The 24,328-nt window shown below is 46.3% G+C and overlaps 1 protein-coding gene across 11 annotated transcripts in view; it reads right to left on the reverse strand.

Annotated features, from left to right (window-relative positions):
- The window catches only part of SASH1 (SAM and SH3 domain containing 1), a 356,754-nt gene that overhangs the window by 4,061 nt on the left and 328,365 nt on the right, over positions 1-24,328 (reverse strand). For all 11 annotated transcript variants that reach the window (XM_021072061.1, XM_021072060.1, XM_021072069.1 and 8 more), the window contains 8 exons: positions 23,483-23,626; positions 19,679-19,814; positions 17,871-18,040; positions 16,913-17,122; positions 15,974-16,124; positions 11,543-11,656; positions 3,212-4,356; positions 1,433-1,564 (listed from right to left, as the gene is read on the reverse strand). In XM_021072061.1, the coding sequence (XP_020927720.1) occupies positions 1,433-1,564; positions 3,212-4,356; positions 11,543-11,656; positions 15,974-16,124; positions 16,913-17,122; positions 17,871-18,040; positions 19,679-19,814; positions 23,483-23,626 (2,202 nt within the window). The remainder of the gene's footprint in view (positions 1-1,432; positions 1,565-3,211; positions 4,357-11,542; positions 11,657-15,973; positions 16,125-16,912; positions 17,123-17,870; positions 18,041-19,678; positions 19,815-23,482; positions 23,627-24,328) is intronic.

Genomic DNA, 24,328 nt, shown 5'->3' on the forward strand with positions numbered 1-24,328 from the left:
GACGCCAAAGACCATGACTAGCATCAAGAATGCTTTGTTGACTTCTCAAAGGTGAGACAAATCTTCGAAGAAGTGTTTGAGGTTCCAGAAGGTACTTGGAATTAGCTCTAACCCTGATTATGTGTTTAACCCCCCAAACTGTAAGCATTTATATTTTTGGCTATTTTGTCTCATGTTCTTCAACCAATGATCCCTACGGTGACCGAAGAAGCGAACCTATGGGGTAGTGTGAAAAATCAGATACTCGATGGGAAAGGTTTTTACGAAATCGATTTTCTCCTGTATTCTGAATCTACATTAAAAAGCAGAAAATCAAACATTTAATCAATGTAGCTATAAAGAACTAGAAATACAGTAATACTATATCCAGCCTCTTGGGATAGGCCATGATGGAAGATACTATAAGAAAGGGAATGTTTATATAGGTATGACTGGGTCACTGTGCTGTACCCAGCAGAAATTAGCACAACACTGTAAATCAACTGTATTTATTTATTTATTTTGCTTTTTAGGGCCACACTTGCAGCATATGGAGGTTCCCAGGCTAGGGGTCAAATTGGAGCTACAGCTGTTGGCCTACACCACAGCCACAGCCATGCAGGATCTGAGCCCAATCTGCCACCTACACCACAGTTCACGGCAACGCTGGATCCTTAACCCACTGAGCGAGGCCAGGGACTGACCCTGCATCCTCATGGATGCTAGTCGGGTTTGTTAACCACTGAGCCATGATGGGAACTCCCTGAGTCAACTATGCGTTAATAAAAAGAAAAACAAAACCAAAAAATACAAAATAAACATTGGCTAGGGTAGGGAAATGGACGCCTAGACTTGACTTCTGAGAAGGCCAAGTGCCAAAACTTTCAGCAAATCCTTGAGATTTGAGGCACTCTTGATGAAGCAAACATTCTTGAAGAAATATATCCTCAGAAATTAACCACAAAAGTCTACGAGAATTATTAACTAGGATATGCTTCACTCTTACTATTTAAGGTAAAAAGTTGGAAAAAAATCTAAACGTTTCAACAACATGGAATTGGCTGAAGTAGGGCACACCTACTAGAATACTTTGAAATAAGTGATAATATACAAGAATTTTTAGTCACAAAGAAATGGAGTCATGATGTGATAACTGAAACAATAAGGTTTCAAAGCTGTATCTGTAATATACATTATATATGTGCAGAAAAATAACTAGATGGACTTTTTCACAGCCCTGGATTATGGGTAATTTTCATTTTTTCCTTTCCAAACCTGTATTTTAAAAACTGTGTAGGCTGGCTATGGATTACTTTCCCCCAGGAATCTCCCTTCAATAGCTATAACGAACCCTGGGCTACTCAGAAGCTGCCAGCATGCTCATCAGTAAGCTTGAGAACTGAATGGACTTTAAAAAGCAGGGGAGGGGATCCCTGAAGGGTGGGCTGCTCACCGCCATGCGGTGCTGCTTCCGAAGCAGCTTCACTCGGATCTGGTCCATGTGGGTGGCGACGTCCCTCTCGGGCTGATCTAAGTCTTCTGCGTATCTCTGGACCAGGGCCTCAGGAATCCCACAGCGGCCGTGCTGTTTGGGAGAACAGAAATGTGATCAAGGTTGTAAGGATTTTTTCTTTCTCTAGGAACAGCAAACAGAAGGTAGGATGAGACATTCGGCTACTAGAAAACAGGACCAAATGTTTTAAATGGAAGTGAAGATACTTTCTTTAGGGTCAGGATGGATATTTCGGAGAGAATGCTTTTACATCTTTAGTTAGGGAGGAGCTTTAGAAATATGTTTGTTTTTTTTTTTTTCTTTTGGCCATGCCCTTGGCATGTAAAACTTCCTGGGCCAGGGATGTCACCTGAGCCACAGGAGGGACAGTGCCAGATCCTAACTGCTCAGCCACCTAGCAACTCCTAGAAAAATGTTTTGAGACATAGCAAAAGCAGAACACAATCATCCAGGGGGTCCAAGGCCCTCACTTCCCTCTGATCATTTTGTAAAATGCTATTGAGGATAGTCTTTGAAACTGCAGAGGAGAAGGGCAAGCTTGTCTGCTGTCGTGCCTCAACTATGAAGAGTTATATTGCTGCATCACTAGACTAGCATTGACCATAGAGTAGAATTCTCACTACTTCCTTTTCTCTTTTTTTGAGGGCCACACCCATAGCACATGCAAGTTCCCAGATTAGAGGTCAATTGGAGCTGAAGCCGCTGGTCACAGCCACAGCCACTTGTCACAGCTTGCATCAACACTGGATGCTTAACCCACTAAGCAAGGGCAGGGCTCGAATCCTCATGGATACTAGTCAGGTTTGTTACCCCTGAGCCACAACGGGAACTCCCGAATTCCCACTGCTTTCCATTCAAAGGCGCTCATTCGCTAAATATCAGGAAGGCAGAGGAGAAGTAAGGCACTTGTGGTCATAAGAAGTTTATAACAAAGACTCCTAAGAACGCATTATAATAAAACATCCATTTCTAGGAGTAACATACAGCTGCACCTATTACCATGTATATGTCTTCAGAATCATTTTGGTATTGGCAGATCAACCCTTTATTTCTCAAATGATAAGTGAATTTTCATTGTAGATTCAATGTTTTTGGTACAATGGGGTATTTTATATAATCTTTCCCCCTGTTACCCATACAGATACTTATACAGTATAATTATTACCTCTGAATAGGGCTCTACGGTTTTCGAAGTGGGTTCGCACTTATTTTATGTGCTCCTATTAATACCCCTACGAGGTAGTTATGTGGTTATGAGCAATCTCATTTTACATACAGGGAAATGAAGCGGGGATCTGTTAATGCCAAAAAACAAAGATGTTGAGTAAGACATGGAAACTGGAACTCAGATTTGCCAAGTGCACTAAACCAGGACCCAGTGCTAGGAGTGAGTGATAGGTGCTCCCTGCAAAGGAGAGCTGCCCCCAGTGAAACACAAACAAGCCAAAAAGGAGAAGAAAAAAGGGAAAGGAGAAGAAATTCCCGAGGCTGCGTTTGCATGTAATGTGCGCCCTGTGTTCCTCATCCATGCGAACACCCAGCTCCGGGTGGCAGGAGCCCCTCGCTGTGCCCCCCCACCCCCCGCCCACTGTTTCTGTTCACAGTCCGCCGCCCACGACGCCAACTGGCACGAGGGGAGCGGGTGCGGAAGCGCGCCGTTCTCTGGCCCGGTCCCCTAACTCAGCAAGGCCTGTGCAGTGGTGCCTGGGCCTCGGATACCTTATCAGAATACGGCTCCTCGGTGAGATCGATGCCTTCGGATCGCAGTTTATTCTCGGTGAGCATCTCCAGGTCCACCCCGCGGGTGCAGGAGACCTTCCTGGCCAGGCCGGGGCCCAACCGCACGCCGTGCTCCTGGAGGCTGGCGCTCTCAGGCAGCTCCGCCAGCCAGGGTGGGGGCCGGGTGCTCGGCGGGCTGCCGGGCTCCGGCCCGGGTCCCGAGGGAGGCCTGGGCGCGGTGGGCGGGGGGCAGTCGCTGGGGTTGCCGGGGCTGCCCTTTTTCACTGGCAGGCTGGGAGCATCGGGGCCAGGCGGGGCAGGGGGACCAGGGGGGCCAGGATGCAGCCCATTGGCCAGGCGCTCCCGGCTCTTCTTGGCGGGAACGGGCGGAGGCTGGACCGGGGGTTTTGCCTGCGTTCTGGCCTCGGGGCCCCTCTGCTCAGTATCCCCGCCTTCTTTGGTGCCCGGAGGGTGATGTGTTCCTTCGAAATCCAGTCCTTTCCTGTGACCCTCAAGAGGTGTCCTTGTTAAACTGGGTTTAACAGCGGGAGGGGGGGCGTCAGGGTTTTTGGGCAAACACGGAGGGGGGGATGTGCCACGTGAGAAGGCAGCCATCGGGCTGTCCAGTTTCTTAGGAGTCGTTTTTTGAGGTTCAGAAAATCTTTTGCTTTGGGTCAGTAGCAATGCATTGTCAATAGCAGAAGCTCGTTTGGGGCTTTGAACCTTTGTGATGGAGGGGGCTGTCTTTTCTGGCACTTCGGGTATAATCTGAGGGGAAGGTTCCAGCACCTGGCCAGGCACATCTTTTTCAGTCTCAGCCTCTCCTTGAAGGTCATCCAGAGAGTGGGATCGGGGCCAAGGCTCCCCAGTCTGGGGGCCCTCCAGGGTCTCACAGCTCCGACAGATGGAAACCGGGAGGCTTCTTCGGTTTTTATTCAAATCAGTCACACTGGGGGGATCACAGCACTTGGAGGTGTGAGAGGTGAGACCACCGCCCAGCCTGCTCTCCCCTCCAGGCTTCAGTGCATCCACTGACTTCGTTAAAGGCAAGGTTGGGTAGTTACCCAGCTGATTTCTGTTGAAAGACTTCAAGCTGGTCTCGGTGGATGACTTGGCAGAGAGAAGGCTGGTTTTTCGAGTCTTGCCTAGGAGACAAAGAACAATTTTACAGTCACATCTTTAAAAAGCAAATCAGTTGGACTGATAAAAGGTGGACTTATGTAGGTGAAACCCCCAACCTCCATATCCCATTGTCGAATTATGCGAAGAACATAAAATCACCACCGGGTGATGCAGATTGATGGTGGTCCCATTTTTATTTTAGAAAGAAAAGAAAAATTATTCTTAGTCTTATTAAAGGACTCAGGGAGCTAGATGAAGGCTAACTGAATTACGTGGAAAGAAACTATGCTGTGTCAGGCAATAAATAATTAAAAAAAAAAAAAAAATCTAGGCCTCATGCCTGTTCCTAACTGCAGTCAGTATGGAAGAAGGCTGATCATCCAGACCTGGTGTAGAAACCATACTGATGGGAGTTATGTTTAGTTAGGGAGTACAGTTTCCTGAGGCCATGGCTGCATGGGAGGTGGACTGAATTCTGGGACAGGTTATTTCTTTTTTCCCCTGGCCTGCTCACTGCATGCAAAAGTTCCCTAACCAAGGATGGAACCAGTGCCACAGCTTAGTTTTCAGCTTTTGTTATACTTTTGGTTAATACCATGTTTGGTGTGGGCTTTGACTCTGGGGTGAAGGGAATACCCCAAATATGACAAAAACACAGGAGCCGAGTGATTCCAGTACTCTACGTCTGTAGAAAAAGATAAACACTTTACAACTACTCTTGTTCTCTGGTGGCCTAGTGGTTAAGGACCCAGCATTGTCACTGCTGTGGCATGGGTTCGATCCCTGGCCCCAGGAACTTCTACATGCTGTGGGCTTGGCAAAAAAATAAATAAATCTTAAACCCACATCAAGTTAGGAAGGTGCAAAGAAATGGCTGGCTCTAATTTCTGAAAAGCCACTCTCTTGTAACGAAAGGTTTTCTTCCCAGTCTACTGCTTCAGAAAACATTTCTACTTAAATATTTTAATTTAAAATTTTGACATCTCCCCATTAAGCAATCTCGTCCTTGGAATACACAAGGAGCAAGCAGAAACCAAGTGGGGCACTGATTTCACTGGGAGGGGAAGAAGGGTGTGGGCAGTGCCAGCTCTAAAGAGGGAAGAATAATTTGGGGATAAATGAAAGATTCTCTGATAAAAGCTCTGTGTGGATGCTAAGTGAAGGAAAAGGGACAAAAAGGCCCAGGGCACTGTGACATCACATGTGGTTTGGCCATTGTCGGCAGAGAGAAAACCAGATTCCTTCCGTGATTTCACAGCTTTCTACTAAGCTCACTCTAATTTCAAACTGAGAATATTAAATCAAGTATAAATCCGGACACTGACAATGATGGGAAAGCACAGTAGTAGCCTCCCCAATCAGACTTTTTACTAATGATTCCATCCTTCTGTTAAGATACCCGTCAACACATAAAGTATTTTTGCATCTGGCAAAGCAAAGTCATGGTCAAATAGCTTTTGTCTGCTCGTATGTACGATAATGTGAGGCCTCAGAGCCAGCCATCTGTGCATTAGCAACTTGACAGGCTAACATCATTAGAGGATCATTTCATTATTACATGGAGGAGGTCTTTACTTCACCCAGTGTCACCACGGAATATACTGACTATGATCGCATTTCTCAGTAATAGAAAAGTCATCACCCACAAAATGGAAGAGGCCAATTCCTCTTCAGAAAGCCGATCGCTTTAAACCTAAAGTCTGAGTTCTCCTGTGGTACAGGGGGTTAGGAATCTGGTGTTTTCACTGCAGTGGCTTGGGTCCTGAACTTCCACATGCCACAGGTGCAGCCAAAAAAACAAAACAAAACAAAACCAACTAACAAAGCCAACAAAAAAAAAATCCCCTACAGTTTAAAAGTCAGTTAAAACAGAAAACCCATAAACCCACTTCGGTATACATTTTAAAATTATGGCTTTCCTTCTCTTGACCTCTTAATATAAACTATATGTGTAAACTCCATGTTCGTATTATATTTATATTAGAAGGATTCCCAAATACACTGAGGTGACAGTATGGTTTGCCAGCTTCTTTAATCTAGTTCCTCAGCAGGTGCACCTCAATTCTTTTTAGTATTAAAATGTCTGGGAATTCCCGTCGTGGCACAGTGGTTAACGAATCCGACTAGGAACCATGAGGTTGCAGGTTCGATCCCTGGCCTTGCTCAGTGGGTTAAGGATCCGGCGCTGCCGTGAGCTGTGGTGTAGGTTGCAGACACAGCTCGGCTCCCGCGTTGCTGTGGCCCTGTTGTAGGCCAGCGGCTATGGCTCCAATTTGACCCCAAGCCTGGGAACCTCCATATGCCGCAGGAGCGGCCCAAGAAATGGCAAAAAGACCAAAATAAAATAAAATAAAATAAAATAATAAATAAATAAATAAATAAAATAAAATGTCTGCCAGTGATATCTGTAAGAATCTTATTGATCCAGAACAGTTTGGAGGAGAATTAATTTACTGAAAATGTTTGGATATGGAAAGGTTATTCTCAGAAAAGAAGAACCTTGAGGACCTACACAAGGACTTGTTAACTGAAACTGCAGAGTCACTGCGATCCAGGTGGGATTTCGCATCCCAGCTTGGCCACGGCTGTCCTAACGCTGGAACCTGGGGAGAAATACGACCTTCCCCAAAGTGCTAAGAGACTTTGAAGGCCAGGCTCACGGGTCAAAATTTGAGTCCTCAAAATGCTCTTTAGAATTGGGGTGAGGTGAGCAAGGCGCCTGGTGGACACACTTGAAGGAGATGGTCACTCGGTCCTGCAAAGGAAGCTGTTACCTGAATATGAGCACCTTTCTGAAGCCTGCACCTCCCTGCTTGCTGGCCTCACTCTGGTTCTGCTTTGGGGCCCATGATGGCTCTCAAACTGTTTTTTAAATCACAACCCGCAGTAAGGAAACATGTTTTACATTCATGAGCCGGTACACACAGACACATGTAACACAAGCAGAAGAGATTACACACACACACCTGAAACAAGGGTCTCAAGTTAGCAATGCTGACAGTCATCTTACCTATGGAATAGCACTCAGATTACTTTCTATCCTATTTTATCTTACAAAACTGCTCTTCATGACCTCCCCTCCCTCTCTCTCTCTCTCTCTCTATATATATATACTATATATATATATTTTTTTTTTTTTGGTCTTTTTGCCATTTCTTGGGCTGCTCCTGCAGCATATGGAGGTTCCCAGGCTTGGGGTCAAATCGGAGCTGTAGCTGCCGGCCTACGCCAGAGCCACAGCAACGCGGGATCCGAGCCTCGTCTGCAACCTACACCACAGCTCACGGCAACGCCGGATCCTTAACCCACTGAGCAAGGGCAGGGATTGAACCTGCAACTTCATGGTTCCTAGTTGGATTCATTAACCGCTACGCCACGACAGGAACTCCATGACCCTCTATATTGATTTCTCAAGTCACTGATAAATTGAAAAGCTTGGCTTTCGTACATGCTCGATCAGTATTTTAACGCACTGGCTTCTTGATGAGATTCCAGTGTCAGCTAAGACTGGTAACTGTGAACAGCTTTTATGAGGGCCTTCCAGGGTTCCACGGAGATGGAGGGGACCCTTTACCTCGGTTTCTAATCTGGCTATCATAGGAGTGATCCGCACGATCACAACAGGAAGCCACAGAGCCCGCCGTGGGAACACGGAGTGCATCTGACGCCAATCCGCTGAAGACCCCTTTTCTGTTTGGGCCGAGGAAGCTATCTGGAATTTCCTGCAGACTCTCAGGACAGGGAAGCAGCCCACAAGACCCGCGGCCCTCAAACGGCCCCCTCGCTCCCTCACTGCTCCGTTGGTCCGCCCGCGCAGCCAAGGCATTTAAGCGACCGCAGCTCGTGTGGCCCTGATGGATGGTCTACCTGGTAAATCGTTTTCCTCACGGACCTAATAGTTCCCAACACTCAAATGGTAGTTTTTACTGCAAAAAGAAAAGGACATAGGAGACACACAATTTAGGTTTTATGGCCGCAGGTATTTCAGACAGAATTTATACACCCCGCACAGCAGTCGGCAGAGGCGTAACCAGAAACGAGCACAGGGAAGAGGTCAGAAGGGGAACGGCAGGCACTGAGTTCCTAATGGTAATGGGATCGTCTATTTTCAGAACACTGTTTCCCTTTTGGCTTTTTAAGGGCCACACCCTTGGCATATGGAGGTTCCCAGGCTAGGGGTCAAATGTGAGCTGTAGCTACCGTCCTGCACCACAGCCACAGCCATGCTGGATCCAAGCCACATCTATGAGCAACACAGCAGCTCACGGCAATGCCGGATCCTTAACCCACTGAGTGAGGCCAGGGTTTGAACCTGCGTCCTCATGGATACCAGTCAGTTTTGTTACCCACTGAGCCACAACGGGAACGCCCCGAACACTGAGCTTTTGAAATCAATACTTTTCAAAGTGGGAGGATCCTTTCAAATGAAGCTTCATTGCTAAACCAGATGGAAGGTGAAGTGTGGAGGTTGTGCAAGGCCCAGGCCCACCCTGACCCTCCATGGCCACAATCACCCCACACAAGGCCCCCCAGGCCCCTGAGGCTTGCAGGACCCCCACAGACCACAGTCAAACACCAGGGCTTCAGGCAGCATGAGCTCTCGAACCAGAAGTTACGAACTGCCTAAGAGGCACTGGTCCTTTAAAGACACCTTGTGCTTCTTTCTCCATTCAATGAGAATACTTTCCTAGTAAAACTAGAACAAAATTGTGCAGCTTGGTTTAACATCTGAATAAACAAATGTATTGGGGAGGGTACCATGTCCTTAACTGTTACGTGGACAAGGCAGAAAAGATGGGGGGAAAAAAGATCAAATCTATTTAAAAAATATCTAGCTTTTATTTTATTTATTTTTTTGTCTTTTGTCTTTTTAGGGCTGCACCTGAGACATATGGAGGTTCCCAGGCTAGAGGTCTAATTGAAGCTGTAGCTGGCTGCCTATGCCACAGCCACAGCAATGCCAGATCCGAGCTGTGTCTGTGACCTACAACACAGCTCAGGGCAATGCTGGATCCTTAACCCAATGAGCGAGGCCGGGGATCGAACCTGCAACCTCATGCTTACTAATCGGATTTGTTTCTGCTGTGCCATGACGGGAACTCCAAAAATATCTTGCTTTTAAAGTGATTTTGGTTGGTTTGAATTGTAGGCCTCTGGCTATTTCATATCTTCACTGTATACTTTTATGCTACTTTTCAAAGCAGAATGTATGGTTGATCCTTTTGTTCCAAAATCTATTTAGTGAATGTCTTCGATGGGCATGTAACTATGGAGGCTATATTATAAGGAAACCACTGATGCAAACTGAGTCCATCATTTGCAGTGGGTTTGGGACTCAATACACCAACTAAAAATACATATTCTCCAATAATTTTCAAAAACTAGACCATGAGGAGGGCTGGCCCAACGGTGTGATGCTTGGGGACCGTTACTCTGAGGCCCCAGTCATGCTCTCTGAATGAGAAGTACCATATTAGTTGTGAGTAATTCTGTCTAGCTGGTCTGAAGTTTTGGTATGTTTTCTTTTGTTAAAAAATGTAAGCCTTTAAGATTTAACCATATACACATTATTCAGAGAGCTGGCTTTCATAAAGATGAAGTAATGTTTGAATCAAGTCACACTTTTCACATTATTTTCATAAAATTAAAAAAATTTCTTTTTAATTTGGCTGCCTTGTGGCATAGGGAGTTCCCGGGCCAGGGATCGAAACTGACCTGGAGTTTTGACCCACACCACAGCTGCAGCACCAACAGATCCTTAAACCACTGTGCTGGACTGGGGATCGAACCCAAGTCCCTGCTGCTACAGAGACATGGCTGATCCTGCTGCACCACTGTGGGAATTCCTAAAATGAATTTAGATATTTTCATACTGTAACGATGATACACGCTGCCAGGATCTATCTGTCTGTGGAAGGAGTCATTCTGCCACCAGTGTCCCCGAGCTGACAAGCACACCTGTCTTCCCAGGCAGTGTCCTGTGCTGAGGGCCACGCCTGCTCAGGCTTACTGTCTATTTAGGAAAAAAAATGAAGGTCAGGGATGATGATGATACTGAAGGAACCAAACCTCATGCCCTGCCTTTGCCTCCTGTTCTCCGTGGGATGCACAAAATCCTCGCATTGAAATGACAGTCCCAGGCACTGGGATAATCTTGCTCCTCAGAATAAATAAGCCGACAAATAGGCAAAGAGACCTTTTATGGTATGTGGTGCCTTTTTCCTTGTTCCCAAAATAGGTCCACCTATTTTAATCCAATCCATGGGTCTTGAAGGTACTTATGAGAACATATACAGACTAAATCCCTTCTGGCTTCAAGTTCAACTAAGCCCAGTTACTCCTGGCTGATGCATGAGGACATTAAGTAGTTAGAGGATGGACTTGAAAACGCTTATGGTATTGGGAAGTCAGGTCTAATATACCGCCTGCCATTGACTGAGAGCCTGTTATGAGCCAGAGTGGTGCCAGGAGCAAACAAACAGAGGCTTCAGTTATTATTTAATCTCTTTAGCGCCCACATCTATAAAATACACAGTGCAGGATTTGAGATAATTAGCAGGGGCATATGTAAGCACCTGCCCTATTCACAGTCAGTGTCTACAAAATGCTGGGTATTTTTTAATATATTATTACTTTGTTTAAGTGTTAGAACAATCTATAAAAGAGAAACTCATAGTACAATTTCAGAGGTAAGGGGAGGTTGGAGATGTAAAGTAACTTGACCGAAGTCTTAAGCTATGCCCTGTCTGGTTCAATTCTCAGATCTTCCTACTCTAATCCCCCATGGCTCTTCTCAAGATCTAGATGATGGCAGGTGTGTGTGTGTGTGTGTGTGTGGGTGTGTGTCTCAGCCTTTAAGAGTTACAGGACAACGGAAAGTTTAGGGTCCCTTTCTCTGATACACAAATTTAAACTCTTTCGGTTTAGGTCCTACGTGGGAGGGGGAAATAACTGATGAAAAGACTCCTCCGCTCATTTCTCAGTATCATTGGCGGCCCAGGTTCCTGAGAGATGTTCCTCCCCCCTAAGGATCTTAATTAAGCATCAATCACCCCAGGAAAAAACCCCTCCTCCCAGTGCCAGTTTTCCCAAAAGCAATGCTCAGGCTGAGGAAGAAAGACTGTCGTTAGCTGAAGCTCAGCTGTCAAGGAATGGCCCAGAAGGCCTGTGTATGAAGATGCATTCATGATTTATCTGTGCCGACAGTACCGTTTTCCAGGTTCTCGCTGCTTTCATAGCATCCGGAGTCTCGAGGGGAGCATCCGCTCAAGCCCTGGCTGTCAACAAGCAGCTTCTCCTGGGATCCCGACTGGTCGCTGTTACCTGGAGAAGATGGACACACAGGTGGATCGTAAGGGGAATGAAAAGCAGGTTCCTAAGAATCCGTTTTATTCTGAGCTGTCACCATGCGCTTTGAAGCTTTGGACTTGGGAAGAGAACATATGATTTTAAAGTAAATGAGATAGAAATGAACGCTCGAAATCAGAACATTCTTTTCAAAACAAGTATCACAGGAAGATAAGTTTATTTCAAGTTATTTGGTCCCAGCTTTCCAAGTTTGGGAGCGAATATAAAAGTCAGTGTCAAATGAACCATCACTTTTATTAGCCTAATTTAGGAACTTTCTTAACCCTCACCTCAGGGACATATGCTGGCTCTCATATTACCTCAAAGGGAGTAAGGGTGACAACAAGGGGACACAAGCCCTTAAACCGAGGATGCTGTGACTTCAAATAGAGTATCCTTACTGAGAACAGAGTTAGAGGGTTTTCTTTCCTTTTTAACCTTCTTCTCCCTCCGTCTCAGGTCACCCTTCTGTTCCCTGCACACAAAAGATAAGACCTGGAAGGCTCAAAATGCCCTCCCACTTGGAAACTGAGTCTCCAGGACTCTCAAGGTGGAGGATGGAAAGCTGATCGTCCCCATCCTAGGGAACCCTTGGAGGGAGAAGCATCCGATGCCTTCCACTGATGGTCCCCTAGAGTAAATTACATGGGAAATCATGTGGGCCTTCCTTCCCCCCACCCTGTCACCCTGCACATTCTATAAAGAGGGCACACCTCGTCATACATGAGGTCAAGGTTTCAGGAAGAACATCTTTCAAATATTAGCAGACTAAATGCTTGGCTGACAAATATGGAAGCCAAGAAAACATTTTCTACGTAAAATAAGGAGTTGATGATGAATGGCCTTAGTTTACTTTTCTTTCTCTTTATTCCCTTCCTCCATACCCCCACCACACACACACACACACACACACACACACACACACACACACACACACCCAACACATCAGAACTCTGATGCGTTTTCTTAGGTCATTAAAAAAAATTGCGGGAAGGCCGAGAGCTGCCATTCCACATATATCCCAGCTGCTCCCCCTGTCCACTTATCACTTCCTGTTTGTATTTCTCACATGGAAAGTGTTTTATAACAGAAATTATGGCAGGACACACCTTAAACTAGAACACCAAAGGAAGAAGTGCTATTTTAAAGTGATTAATGAAAAATTAACTGGAAGCCCAAGAGCAAATCCTTTCCCCTCCCCCCAGACCAAAAGTGGCACATTCTAGAGTGATGTGCTCAGTGTGTGGAAGAGTCTGCGGATTTGGAAGGACCTTTGTTCTAGCATAGCATGTTATTTAGGAAAATGATACTTAGAAAATGAGGGCTTTGAGCTATCAGTTACAACCCAGGAAGAGGCATCGATGCAGTTTTGTCCTTGGCGGGATGGGTCAGTGTATTGCAGTGGCCAAAACAGACAAACAGTGCTGACTGATGGGAATAAAACAGCAAACTTGTGCCTACCATTGCAGGAAAATGTGGACTGTGCCTGCATCTTTGGGGATGCCAGCCTCACGACACAACAGGATGCCGGAAGTTATTATAATGGGGAGTGAAGGCATCCAGTGAATGGCCTGAAAACTGCCATTCAAATTTACAAAATCAGGAGGCTTATGTCAAGGGGTGAGAGCCACTTTCTGCCTGAGGATCCAATCAGCATCTACTTGGCAGGAATCCAACTATCAAATTTAGCGAAACTACCTAAAGGTAAAAGCCAGTGTTTCCCAAGTTAAGTTGCTCTTCATTAGGGAGAGTGAGAGGGCAGGCATCTCGTGGGTATACTGCAGATTCAAGGCCATAGCCTCTCCCCGCACTCACTAGCATTAATGCCAAGGTACAGAGACAAGAAAGAAGAGGAGCTGGAACCACGAACATTCTCACTGTCAAGTAAGAGCAAAGGACCGAGTGATGGGCTGAGACTCCATTTGGACATGACCTGAATTTGGACTAAAGTTCTTCCCCCACCCCCGTCTCACTCACACACACACACACACAGAAGAACGTGCTAACACTGATGAGATGGATCCAAATCAAAAGGGGCTTATACACCAGGACGTGTGCCGTTTTCTGGGTTTAGTTACCCTGGGAAAGTAGGGAAAGGAATGAGATTCTTGGACAGCAGGGCTTCCAATGGGCTTGTAACATTTCAGTCTTTAAAAAATAAGGATTGAAGTAAATGTGACAAAATGTTAACTTTAGTTGGATTTAGGAAGTGGATATATGGGTTTGTTTTCCTTTCTCTGCAATTCCCTGCATATTTGAAATAATGGTGATTAAAATTCTTATGAAAATGATTTTCTTAAAGGAGCTTTCATTTGGCCCACCTAGGAGAGAGGGTTTGGGATCAATGGAAGGAATTGCTCTGGGACAATGAGTGTCTTTTCTGAAGGGCACCCTGTCTGCAGACTGGCAGGCCCCGTGCATAGACACAACGAGAGAGGCTGGACCACTGGCCTGACTGCACGCAGTGAGGCAGATGTGCCTCTTGCTCCTGTGGGAGGCTGGGCGGAAGATGTGCAAGATCTCTCCAATCTCAGCAGAGCTCTGGTTCTGTCTAGTTTGACAGAAACGGACTGTGTTTCTCTAAGGTATCAGTGACATACAGAGAGTGCTTCTCAAACACAATGAAATGAACAGCACTGCACGTGGAATCTTCCATTCGGAGGATAAACCTGGATCCAGGCTCTTGGTACTAACTGGCACTCTAGCGCCCCTGAAGACTTTGTTTTGGAACCACTAAAAAGAAATACCACTTTGTGCATTAGGGATGTCCTAAACAGTGGCACAGCCCAGACTCGAAGTGGGATTATGAGGAAGGAAGGTGCCTCCCTTAGACCTCTGCGTGAGCATCATGATGGGCAAAGACGCCCTCCTACAAAATACTCCCTGGGGCAAATCTCAGGACATAATTCCAGGAGGGACAAGGAGCCTGAGCCTTGGCGACATGACAGAGACACAGCCTGCCTTCCACTCAGCATTTAGCTTTGCTCCTCCTACGGTGGCATGCTAAAGGAAATGTAATGAGGGGGGCTTATAAGCCAGCTGTTCTCAGTGGCTGACGGAGAGCAAATGAGCTATTTTATAGAGCAGATGTGGTCCAGGAGACTAGATGATTGAACATTAATTGATATTAATTAATATAGCTGGTTGGCTACACCAGGCACTGGGCCAGGCTCTGACAACCTGGCCATTGACCCCCAAAGTGTCCCCGGGGGAGCTCCAATACTAAAGAGACCAGGTTATAGAGTGATATTAACCACAAAACACAATTCCCTCCAAATCTATCCCTGAAGACAGCATGTTTATCTAGGGTTCAGACATCTATTTGATGGTATGTCATTACTTAATTTAGAGGGAGGACCTATTAAGCAGAAGTGAATTTAACTGCACTGAGACACTTGTCTCTTGGGCCTCATACATTCAGTAATGTACAATTTTTTTCCACCATTAACCATGGTTTTGGTGTATCTTTTAGCAAGAGAAATGCTATTAGCTACTGATATTTCTGAAGCAGAGCATATGAGAGAAAATGCATTTGAATTCAATAACTGGAAAGGATACTCCTCCTCGTGATGAATAATTTCAGGAATATTTTTGATGTCAGATTGAAGAATAAAGAGCAAGATAAGACGGGGTTAATGGAGCAAACGATACAGTGTATTTAGATAGACTACATAAAAGCTGTGAGCTCACTGGATTCTGTTCATGGGCTGTGAAAATGAGCTCTCCTTTTGGCTGAGAATTTGCAAGGTGGAATTCTCTGCTCTACATATTCACTTGAGATTCTTTCCTGCTTCTTTAATGCAAGCTGACGAATTTCATTTACTCATTAACTAACCTCGTCAATCAGAAAACTCCTCATGTGCTCTGAGAAGTAATCAACCCCGGGTGGGGTAAGCTCCCCACCACCGTCCCGGTCACTTCTGTGCCCGGGGACCTTAGCGACCTCCTAAAGACTGCACATCCCACCAGTCCCTAAGGTGGCGTGAACGGTGTTGCTTAAGAAAACTGCGATTCAACCCTCAGTTACCTAGAGAAGCATCTTCCTCAATCTTACCTAGGAATGTTGAGCAGCAAGCTTTCTTTTGCTCCTGCATTGGCAGGAAGGTCTGCACCAGGAATCTATGTCTTCGTGCTCTTTGACATAATGCAGAACTGACTTTGGCTTTGAAAAGAGTAGGATCAAGAGTGACTCCAGGGACCTCAGCATAGGCTAGCAGCTTAGGGGATGCCTGCGGGTGACCTGAGAATGTGACTGATCTAATGGCACACACTTCCGTACCGGGAGGGACTTACTGTCATATTCCTGTAACAGCTCCACTGCTGTTAGGAGAACAGCTCTGTGCTCCGGGTCCCTGATATTTAACTCGTCCAAGTCTTCCTCCTCCAGGAGCTTAAAGGTGTCCAGATCTTCATATCCGTTGAACAGGAAAGTGGGCATATGCTCCTAGGAAGGACAGAAGACAGAGGTGAGTCAGCAGGCCCCTCCAGGTGATGCCTGACCCACAACTGGCCACTAGACTCTGCAGCCATAGCCATTTTTATGCGAATTGAAAGAGGAATTAATATCCTTTGTCACATAGGCTGTACCTCCTGGACCTATAGCTTGGGGCACAGCTTAGCGAGTCACTTCCTCAATTGTGGGTTAAGAAGATGGACATTTTGGGCCGAGATGGACTCCACTAGCTTGCGTTTACATTGTGCCCTTGCTGTGAGCAGGGCCTGTGATGGTACCTAGTGGGCAGTGGAGGAGATTCTTCTTTTACTTAGAGCTACGGAAATCCAGCTCAGAGAGACTGGCGACTTCCTCAGGAGCAAGGCAATTTTGCAAAGAGGAAGCAGATCCTACCACGTGGACTGACCCCATGAGATGCTGGGAGTCATGGTGGGACAGAGGTGGGAAAAGAAGAACCCTTATGGCCTCTGAGAAACCGGCCAGGGCGCCCGGCGTTGATGCTTACAGCCCATCCTGGTAGGAGCTTGAAGTGCACAGCTCTTGGCAAGCTGCTCTTTGGACCAGGAGCCAGTTCTGACCTGGGGCTCACGCTCTCACCCCCAGAGGAGGTCAAGGGCAGCGTCAGTGCTGGTAACTACTTCTGTAGGATAACAGGTACTCATAGCAATGGGCCGCCCTTGCTGGATGGCGCGGATCGCCCCGCCCTTCCCTGAAAGTGCCCTCACTCGCTCGGTTTCGAAGGGGAAGGCAAGGTGGGGTCGCAACAGGACGGAACTGACTTTGAGGTTGATGCGATCAAGGAGCTCCTCCACCGACTTGGGCTGGGGGCGTCTTCCTTTCCTCCTCCTCCTGGTGGGGCGCTTGGGCTTCTCCTCTTCCTCATTGAGCACGTCCACGTAGATGAATTTGAACGTGCCCACCTTGTTGTTCAGCAGACCCATCCAGGTGCCCATGGGGGGCTTGCTGATTATGTCAATGATGTCTCCTTTCTGGGGCGCAGGGGACAAAGATCTTAACATCGGGTCCACTTCCCAGCATGAATCATCAATCTGATGTGTTAGTCACATGGATGTGAAGACACTGAGGGGTCCCTCGGGTCACCTTACATAATGGGGGTCTGGCAGAGAGCCAGACAGAGCCTGTTTGGTGGCGCTGGACCCCATGGAGGCCGGGGGCCCCGTCCTCTGCGCCCTCCTGCCTCACAGCATGGTGTGCCCCAGTGTCTCCCAGCGCTCGAGGCTGGGGGACCCCTGGCTCTCTGAATGCCCACCCTCACCCAGAGCTCCTACGTCCTAGAGCAAGGACTGCCCACCAATCAGGTCAGTGGCAACCCCTGTCCTGCGACTGCATCACACATTTTGAGGAACCCCATCTATCCTGTACAAATGTCACCGATCGCACGGAGAAGCCAGTTGTGTCCCTTCAGGTGGCAAAAGCACAGAGACTGGAGGTGGAGGGTGACAGGACTTCTAGAAGGAAGCTGAGAGCAGAAGACAGCAGGGCCAGCAGGAACAGGTGGTGGCAACAAAGGATTAACATGACACCGCCTCGATCCCCAAGTGCTGGCCGGCTCTGTTTCATTTTTCCCCCCCGAGGAGACCCGTTTCCGAAGGGAGCCGAGACACTGGCCAGTGTGCACCACACCAGCCCAGCATTCCACAGCTGGGAGGAAAGAACGTCTCTGACGGAAACAAGGCACCCTGCCCAAGGGCTCCACGGCCAGGCAGACACACGCACCTTGAGCTTGAGGGAGTCTGTGTCATAGGGGCTGGGCGTGAAGTCGGTGTGCACCCTGGCACGCCCACAGAACGGGCCCCGGTAGGGGGGCTCCTCGTCGTCACCGTCTTCCGACTTGACACTCTCCCTGTTGCTGGTCGAGGAGTCCGTGGTGCTCACTGTTTGGCCGCCTGGACACGAGAAACAGGCAGAACGCGGTCAACAGAGACTGGCTGCACAGCCAGCCGGACGCAGCGAAGGTGCCACAGCCTAGGAAGGCAGGGGCCAGAGAAGGGAAGTCTCGAGCCACAGCCATTTGTCAGGACCAGAGCTGAGACCTGGGGAGAATCTGAGTTTCCTGACTGTCCCCTCTAATGGGACAGGGGATTCGAGCAAGTTACCTTTCTGACCTGGGAATCCAGGTGACACAGAGACTCCCTGATGGAGGACGCCGTCCGCGCTTAACATTCATGGCCTCCCATCTGTTAAGCATTACTGCTTGTGACCCCAGCTTACAGAGGAGGAATCTCAGAGGTCAACTTGCCCAAGGTCAAGTGCTTTTAAAGTGGTGGGTTTAAACGTGGTTCCCTCCCCTGTAGCGTTTGGCTAACACCACCACTGGACCGAGAGGGGTTGAACAGCATTTGTTTCGGGGACAATTGTAATTCTCTCCTCTTATTATTTTTCTGGTTCTTAGTTGACTACTTTATTGCTCTGATAATAATGTGGGGTTTTTTGGTGGTTGTTTTTTTGGCTGCTCCTGCAGCATGTGGAAATTTCCCCGGCCAGGGATGGAACCCGCGCCACAGCAGTGACAACGCTGGATGCTTAACCCACTGAGCCACCGGGGAATTCCAATAATGTTTTAATCATAAAAGTTATGAAGATATCGGCTTTCATTGTCAAACCAGAAGAGAATTATTGATACCTCCCAGTGCCCAAAATTCATCAGGGAAAAATAATGTCACATTACTGTGTTGAATCCTGCATAAAAATGTTTCTGATTAAAGACTGCAGGCTGAAGAGAAGCATTTGTCTTCTCTTTTATTAAACCCCAATAAAAGGCTAATAAAGGAACTGGATTCACAAGGACAAAGACAATAGCAGGGGACAAGGAGCTGATGAGGTTATTTCTACCCAAATCTGTAAGACAAAACGGTGGTCCAAGGATCGCTATTTACAACTGTAGGCGGAGGATGCTCCCTGAGGTGGGGCGGGACAGCAGCGTGTGCCCGGCAGGACCCTGGCCCTCTGCTCTGACTCCGCTGCTCACCTGGTGAGCTGCCCCACCTCCACCCCAACCCCTTCGCCTCCAGGCTCCAGATCTTCCTCTGACCTGCTTTCTCTCTTTTCCGACTCAAATTCACCTCTTGTGCCACTGCTGAGCATCAGCTACAGAACAAATAGGATGCCAGGGCCAGGTATCTTGCGGGTGTGTCTCCGTATGGGCATCTTACGGGTAGAAACGTCTTACCTTTCAACTGCCTGAACCTGACACTCAGGAAAAGTCTGATTTTGACTCCAAGGAAATCATCTACGATTACAAACGGGATGTACTGGAGTTCCCGTCGTGGCGCAGTGGTTAACGAATCCGACTAGGAACCATGAGGTTGCGGGTTCGGTCTCTGCCCTTGCTCAGTGGGTTAACGATCCGGCGTTGCCGTGAGCTATGGTGTAGGTTGCAGACGCGGCTCGGATCCCACGTTGCTGTGGCTCTGGCGTAGGCCGGTGGCTACAGCTCCAATTGGACCCCTAGCCTGGGAACCTCCATATGCCGTGGGAGCGGCCCAAGAAATAGCAAAAAGAAAAAAAAAACAAACGGGACGTACTCATCGAGCTCTGGCCGCTCAGAGAACTCCGCAGACTCTCCACAGACCCTCCAGCTTTGAGCTTGGGCTTGTCCATGTGTTCGCCGTCAGGCTGAGAGGATGGAGGGGAGCCAGGCATTCCGTCGAGGCCTGAATCCTGAAATGGGTTTCAAGAAACATTACAGCTCATCAGAGGGGACGGGCGTCCTTTTGTAATTCACAGCAGTCGAGCCCACAACAAAGTCAAGCAAATCCATTCTTATATCCGTGTCTGATTCTTCACCTAATAGTCTCCTTCTTTGTAATCTATAGCCTTCTTCATTTTAAAGTTGTGGCTCATGTAACTATTAATTAAGCACTCAAGAAGTATTTTACATGCTCAAATAGATGTTCTTGAAAAAAAAAAAATCTATCTACCTTGTAGACAGATCATTTCATTAAAGACTTAGAGACTTTTGAGCAAACTCCTTATGCAGTAAAAAACTGGACTTTAAGTGCAGATTCGATATAATCCGCAAATAATGCAGTGTCCAGAAGGTACTATCAAAGGACATCAAGCCTGTCTGAAATAATTACACTTAAAAAAAAAAAAAAAAGAGGGTATCTTTTGTCTTTTAAAAAAAAGCCAGATGTGGAAGTCCCCTTGTGGCAGCATGGGTTAAGGATCCAGCTTAACCCATGTGAGGCAGGCTGCAACTGAGGTATGGGTTCAATCCCTGGCCCAGGAACCTCCACATGCCATGGATACAATAACAACAACAAAAAAGCCAGATTCCGGGAGTTCCCACTGTGGCGCAGCGTAAACGAATCTAACCAGGAACCATGAGGTTGCGGGTGTGATCTCTGGCCTCGCTCAGTGGGTTAAGGATCCCGTGTTACTGTGAGCTCTGGTGTAAATCACAGATGTGGCTCGGATCCTGCGTTGCTGTGGCTGTGGTGTACGCAGGCAGCTGTAGCTCCGGTTGGACCCCTAGCCTGGTAACTTCCATGTGCCGCAGGTGTGGCCCTAAAAAGCAAAAAAAAAAAAAAGGCCAGATTCTTATATATTTCTATCACAAAGTTATTGAAATTGGCTAATAAAATACTAACTTAAGACCCAGATATATAGCTGTCCCTTGAACACACAGAGATTAGGGGTGCTGAGCCACTCTGCAGCTGAAAATCTGAATATAACTTGTAGTTGGCCTCCTTATCCGGGGTACTGCACCTGCCAGATTCAACCACAGATCCAGAAGTGCTCTAGCAAAATCCACCTTTCAGTGGACCTGTGCAATTCAAGCTCGTGTTGTTCAAGGGTCAACTGTAGAGCAAACATACCACTGTTCTGTCTGTAATCAATTTTCATACGTCACCCTAGGATTTCACCTTCTTTCACTTCTTTTTCTGTGTTGTTAGTAAAAAGCTGCGAAGTCCCTTTTAGATGGTAAGGTCAACAGTTATGACTCAGCAGTTTTACTCACTTCTCGGATGCCTAGGTATCATTAGCTTGGCAAATGAAGGGTGACTAGAGCCTGCTCATTGAGATGTCGATAGCCAATGATAGCCAGAATGGTTTACTTGCCCAAATAGAACACTCTCTGGCATACTACACAGCCACGTGAGCACTAAACCATCTAAACGAAACCTGTTATTTGCAGAGTGCCGAATCATCAGACGGGCTCTGCCTGAGATTCTGCGGGGGCCCTGCAAACATTTAAGGACAACAGTAAGGGCAGCTTCTGACCCAAAACACACTTCTGCTTTATACATAAGGAGAGTAAGCAAATACCCTGAACAACAACTGCCATAAACAGGGGAGCATTATTAGGAAGTGACTTAAACTGCAAAGGGCGAATTCTGGAGTAGGTTTTCATTCATTTTTTGAATCATAAAATCAGCCACCTTTCCAATTAAAATCTTTTTAAAATGCTCCTGAAAAAAAAAATCTCACATTTTGAAAAACAGTCATAGGAAATATACACTTTGTATACTCTATGTTCACAAATGCTTTTAGAAAATTATTTATCACATCTTTATTGATTGCTTGCAAGAGCAGGTACTATTCTAGAAGCTGGGCATACAGAGTAGGAATAGAGCAGACACAAATCCTTACCAGAATAGTTGGTATACTTAGTAAAAAGTAGGGGGGAAATTAAAGCCTTCCATCAGTAATACTTGTCTCTCCAAAAAACATGACAGTGATTCCTTCTTTTTTTTTTTTGGTTTATGTGAAATGACTGTTTTAAAAACACAGAGGACTAAAAATATGAGATATCTACATACTAGTGAAATTATAGAAAAAGGCTCCATACGGCATTAAAGGTCGAGGCTCATGATTCATCAAGTGGAAAACGCCTAGGAATGTAAGTTTACAAGAGCTTTTGGTGGATGTTTCAATTTGGGGGAAAAGCCAACTAAACAAAGTGCTTTAAATTTGAGGCACTGCTTTCCTTGGCATGATGTGTGTTTCACAGGAGTGCAGAGTTTGCGTCACTGCTGGCCAGAAATACAGAGTCACCGTCACTCCCACACCCACAGGGACAAGAAATGAAAAGAACAAGGAAAACAATCATGGAGAAGAGACACTAGAGGCTGCCCAGACTTCCCCTGTAGGTCTAACAAGCCATGGCTTCTCAACCTGAGCACGAATGGCATTTGGATGGACAATTCTTTGTTGTGGGGGGAGGCTGCTCTGTGTATTGTAAGGGGCATCTCTGACTTCTATCCACCAGATGTCAGTAGCACCCAACATCACCCCACCCCAACCCGGTTACAACTATCGAAAATGTCCCCAGCCAAAGCCCGGGGGCTGGTGGGAGAGCAAAATCAACCTCCTACAGTATGTGAGAACCACTGTACTAAAGTGAAGATGTACAGGCTTTGTGTGTCTCACAGGGCAGGAGGCTGGCTAGCTGGTGTGCAAAGCAATACACAGGGAGGCTTGGTTTTTAGCTCTCTGTGTCCACCAGAGGGCAGCAGCTGAACAAAAATGTCTGCTTCCCCTGCTGTTTTATTCAGTAGATAGAGCGGCATCACCTCCACATTTCAGGTAGACAACCAGCTCACGCACAGGGACTTCAATAGACTACACAATGAACACTATAAAAGTGCCAGCGGAGAGGGTTCTAAAAATCTAATGGTCAAAATTATCTCCAGGCCCAGCTTTCCAAATGTCATTATTCCCTCTACCCACACAAATAAGACAGAAACAGGTCATGTTCCCAGTGATGACATTATAGAATTGGGGAAGGGAGAGGTGTCAGTTCTGTGTTATCTTAGTGGCTGCAGATTGGGCTACTTAGTGAAAACACCCTCACAGAAACAGCAGTAGTATGTTCAGTCCTACATCCAGGAAGCACCTTAAGTTTACCTCTCACACATGCTCTGTGCTTCTAGAACGACCTAACACTGCATTTCTTTGATAAGGGAAAAAAAGAGAGAGAGAGAAAGAAGTCTGCTGTCTAAGAAAACATGATTGTCCTTTTTTGGTTTGATCCCAGGGACGCCCATTTTGGAGCAAGGGCTACATTAGAAAAGAAAATCCTTCCTTTGTGTTCTAATTTGTAGTTAGTGCTTTTACTGCATTAAAGAAAAATCATTTCTTTACATGGCTGTGTTTTCTTTCACTATATCTAGAAGGCAGGGCCTGCTCTGTATGCCCAGCACCTAAGTGATTAATAAATATTTGCTGAATCCAGTGTTTGTCCACATAAACTAAGCATGGTCCTGGAGCCTGTTAAGGTCAATGCATGTGTATAGTACCATGTAAAATCTCAGATTGACCGTGCTCGGCTTTTCTTGTCGTCGGGAGGAACCAAGGGGGCTTTTTGCCTGGCCCTCACATACCTGCTCAGAGACAGAGCTGCTGTATTTTTTAGACATTCTCTTCCTCATGGTCTCTTTCACTGATTTCACTTTTTTCCCAAGAGAGATGCGGGAGGCAGTGGGTGATTTGATTACTTCTTTGTACACAAAATCTCCTTCTTTACCCTGCAAAACAAAAGGTTATAAGCATCTTTAATCACAGAAAATGAGGCTCCCAAACAGGTTTTATTATTCAAATCCTGAATGTTCGACCTCTCAGAAAAACATGGGCATGCCTCGGGACCTTCACTTTTTCCTTATATTAATTCACTGCTAGGTTATTTATCTTTTCAATTAAAAATTAAAAGCTACTGACTAAGGGGCTTTTGTTTATTGTTTGTTTGAAGTGGGATGTAAGTCACTTTACTTTCTTCAATCTTAGTATATTCTTCTATTATTTTCCCCCCATCATTTTAAACACCCAAAGGGACTGTATTTCATCAATAGTGACTTAGATGAACCAACGCTCACTTAATCCCAGCAGTTTGGAGGAAGGGAAAGATTATACAGCTAATCACCCTAGGAAAGTGGTAAGAACAAAACAGCAAATCTCAATTATGAGATGTCCAGCATCTGGTAGGATTTATATCATTTCCTGTGCTCAGACCCTAAGTAAGAGTGTGAAAATTTCCTTTTCTGAACCAGTTAGATTGCGGTCACCTCATTCTATTTTGCATTGAAACAAACAAACATTTCCCCCAGGAAAGACAAAAAAAAAAAATCACACTTTCATTTTTTTAAAAGACTGACTCCAGGACATTTTTGGTTTACAAATCAATACAATTTGATATCCAAATAAAATAGATTTATTCCTCCAGGAAATTCTTA

This window comes from Sus scrofa, chromosome 1, assembly GCF_000003025.6.
Source record: "Sus scrofa isolate TJ Tabasco breed Duroc chromosome 1, Sscrofa11.1, whole genome shotgun sequence".
Classification (NCBI taxonomy): domain Eukaryota; kingdom Metazoa; phylum Chordata; class Mammalia; order Artiodactyla; family Suidae; genus Sus; species Sus scrofa.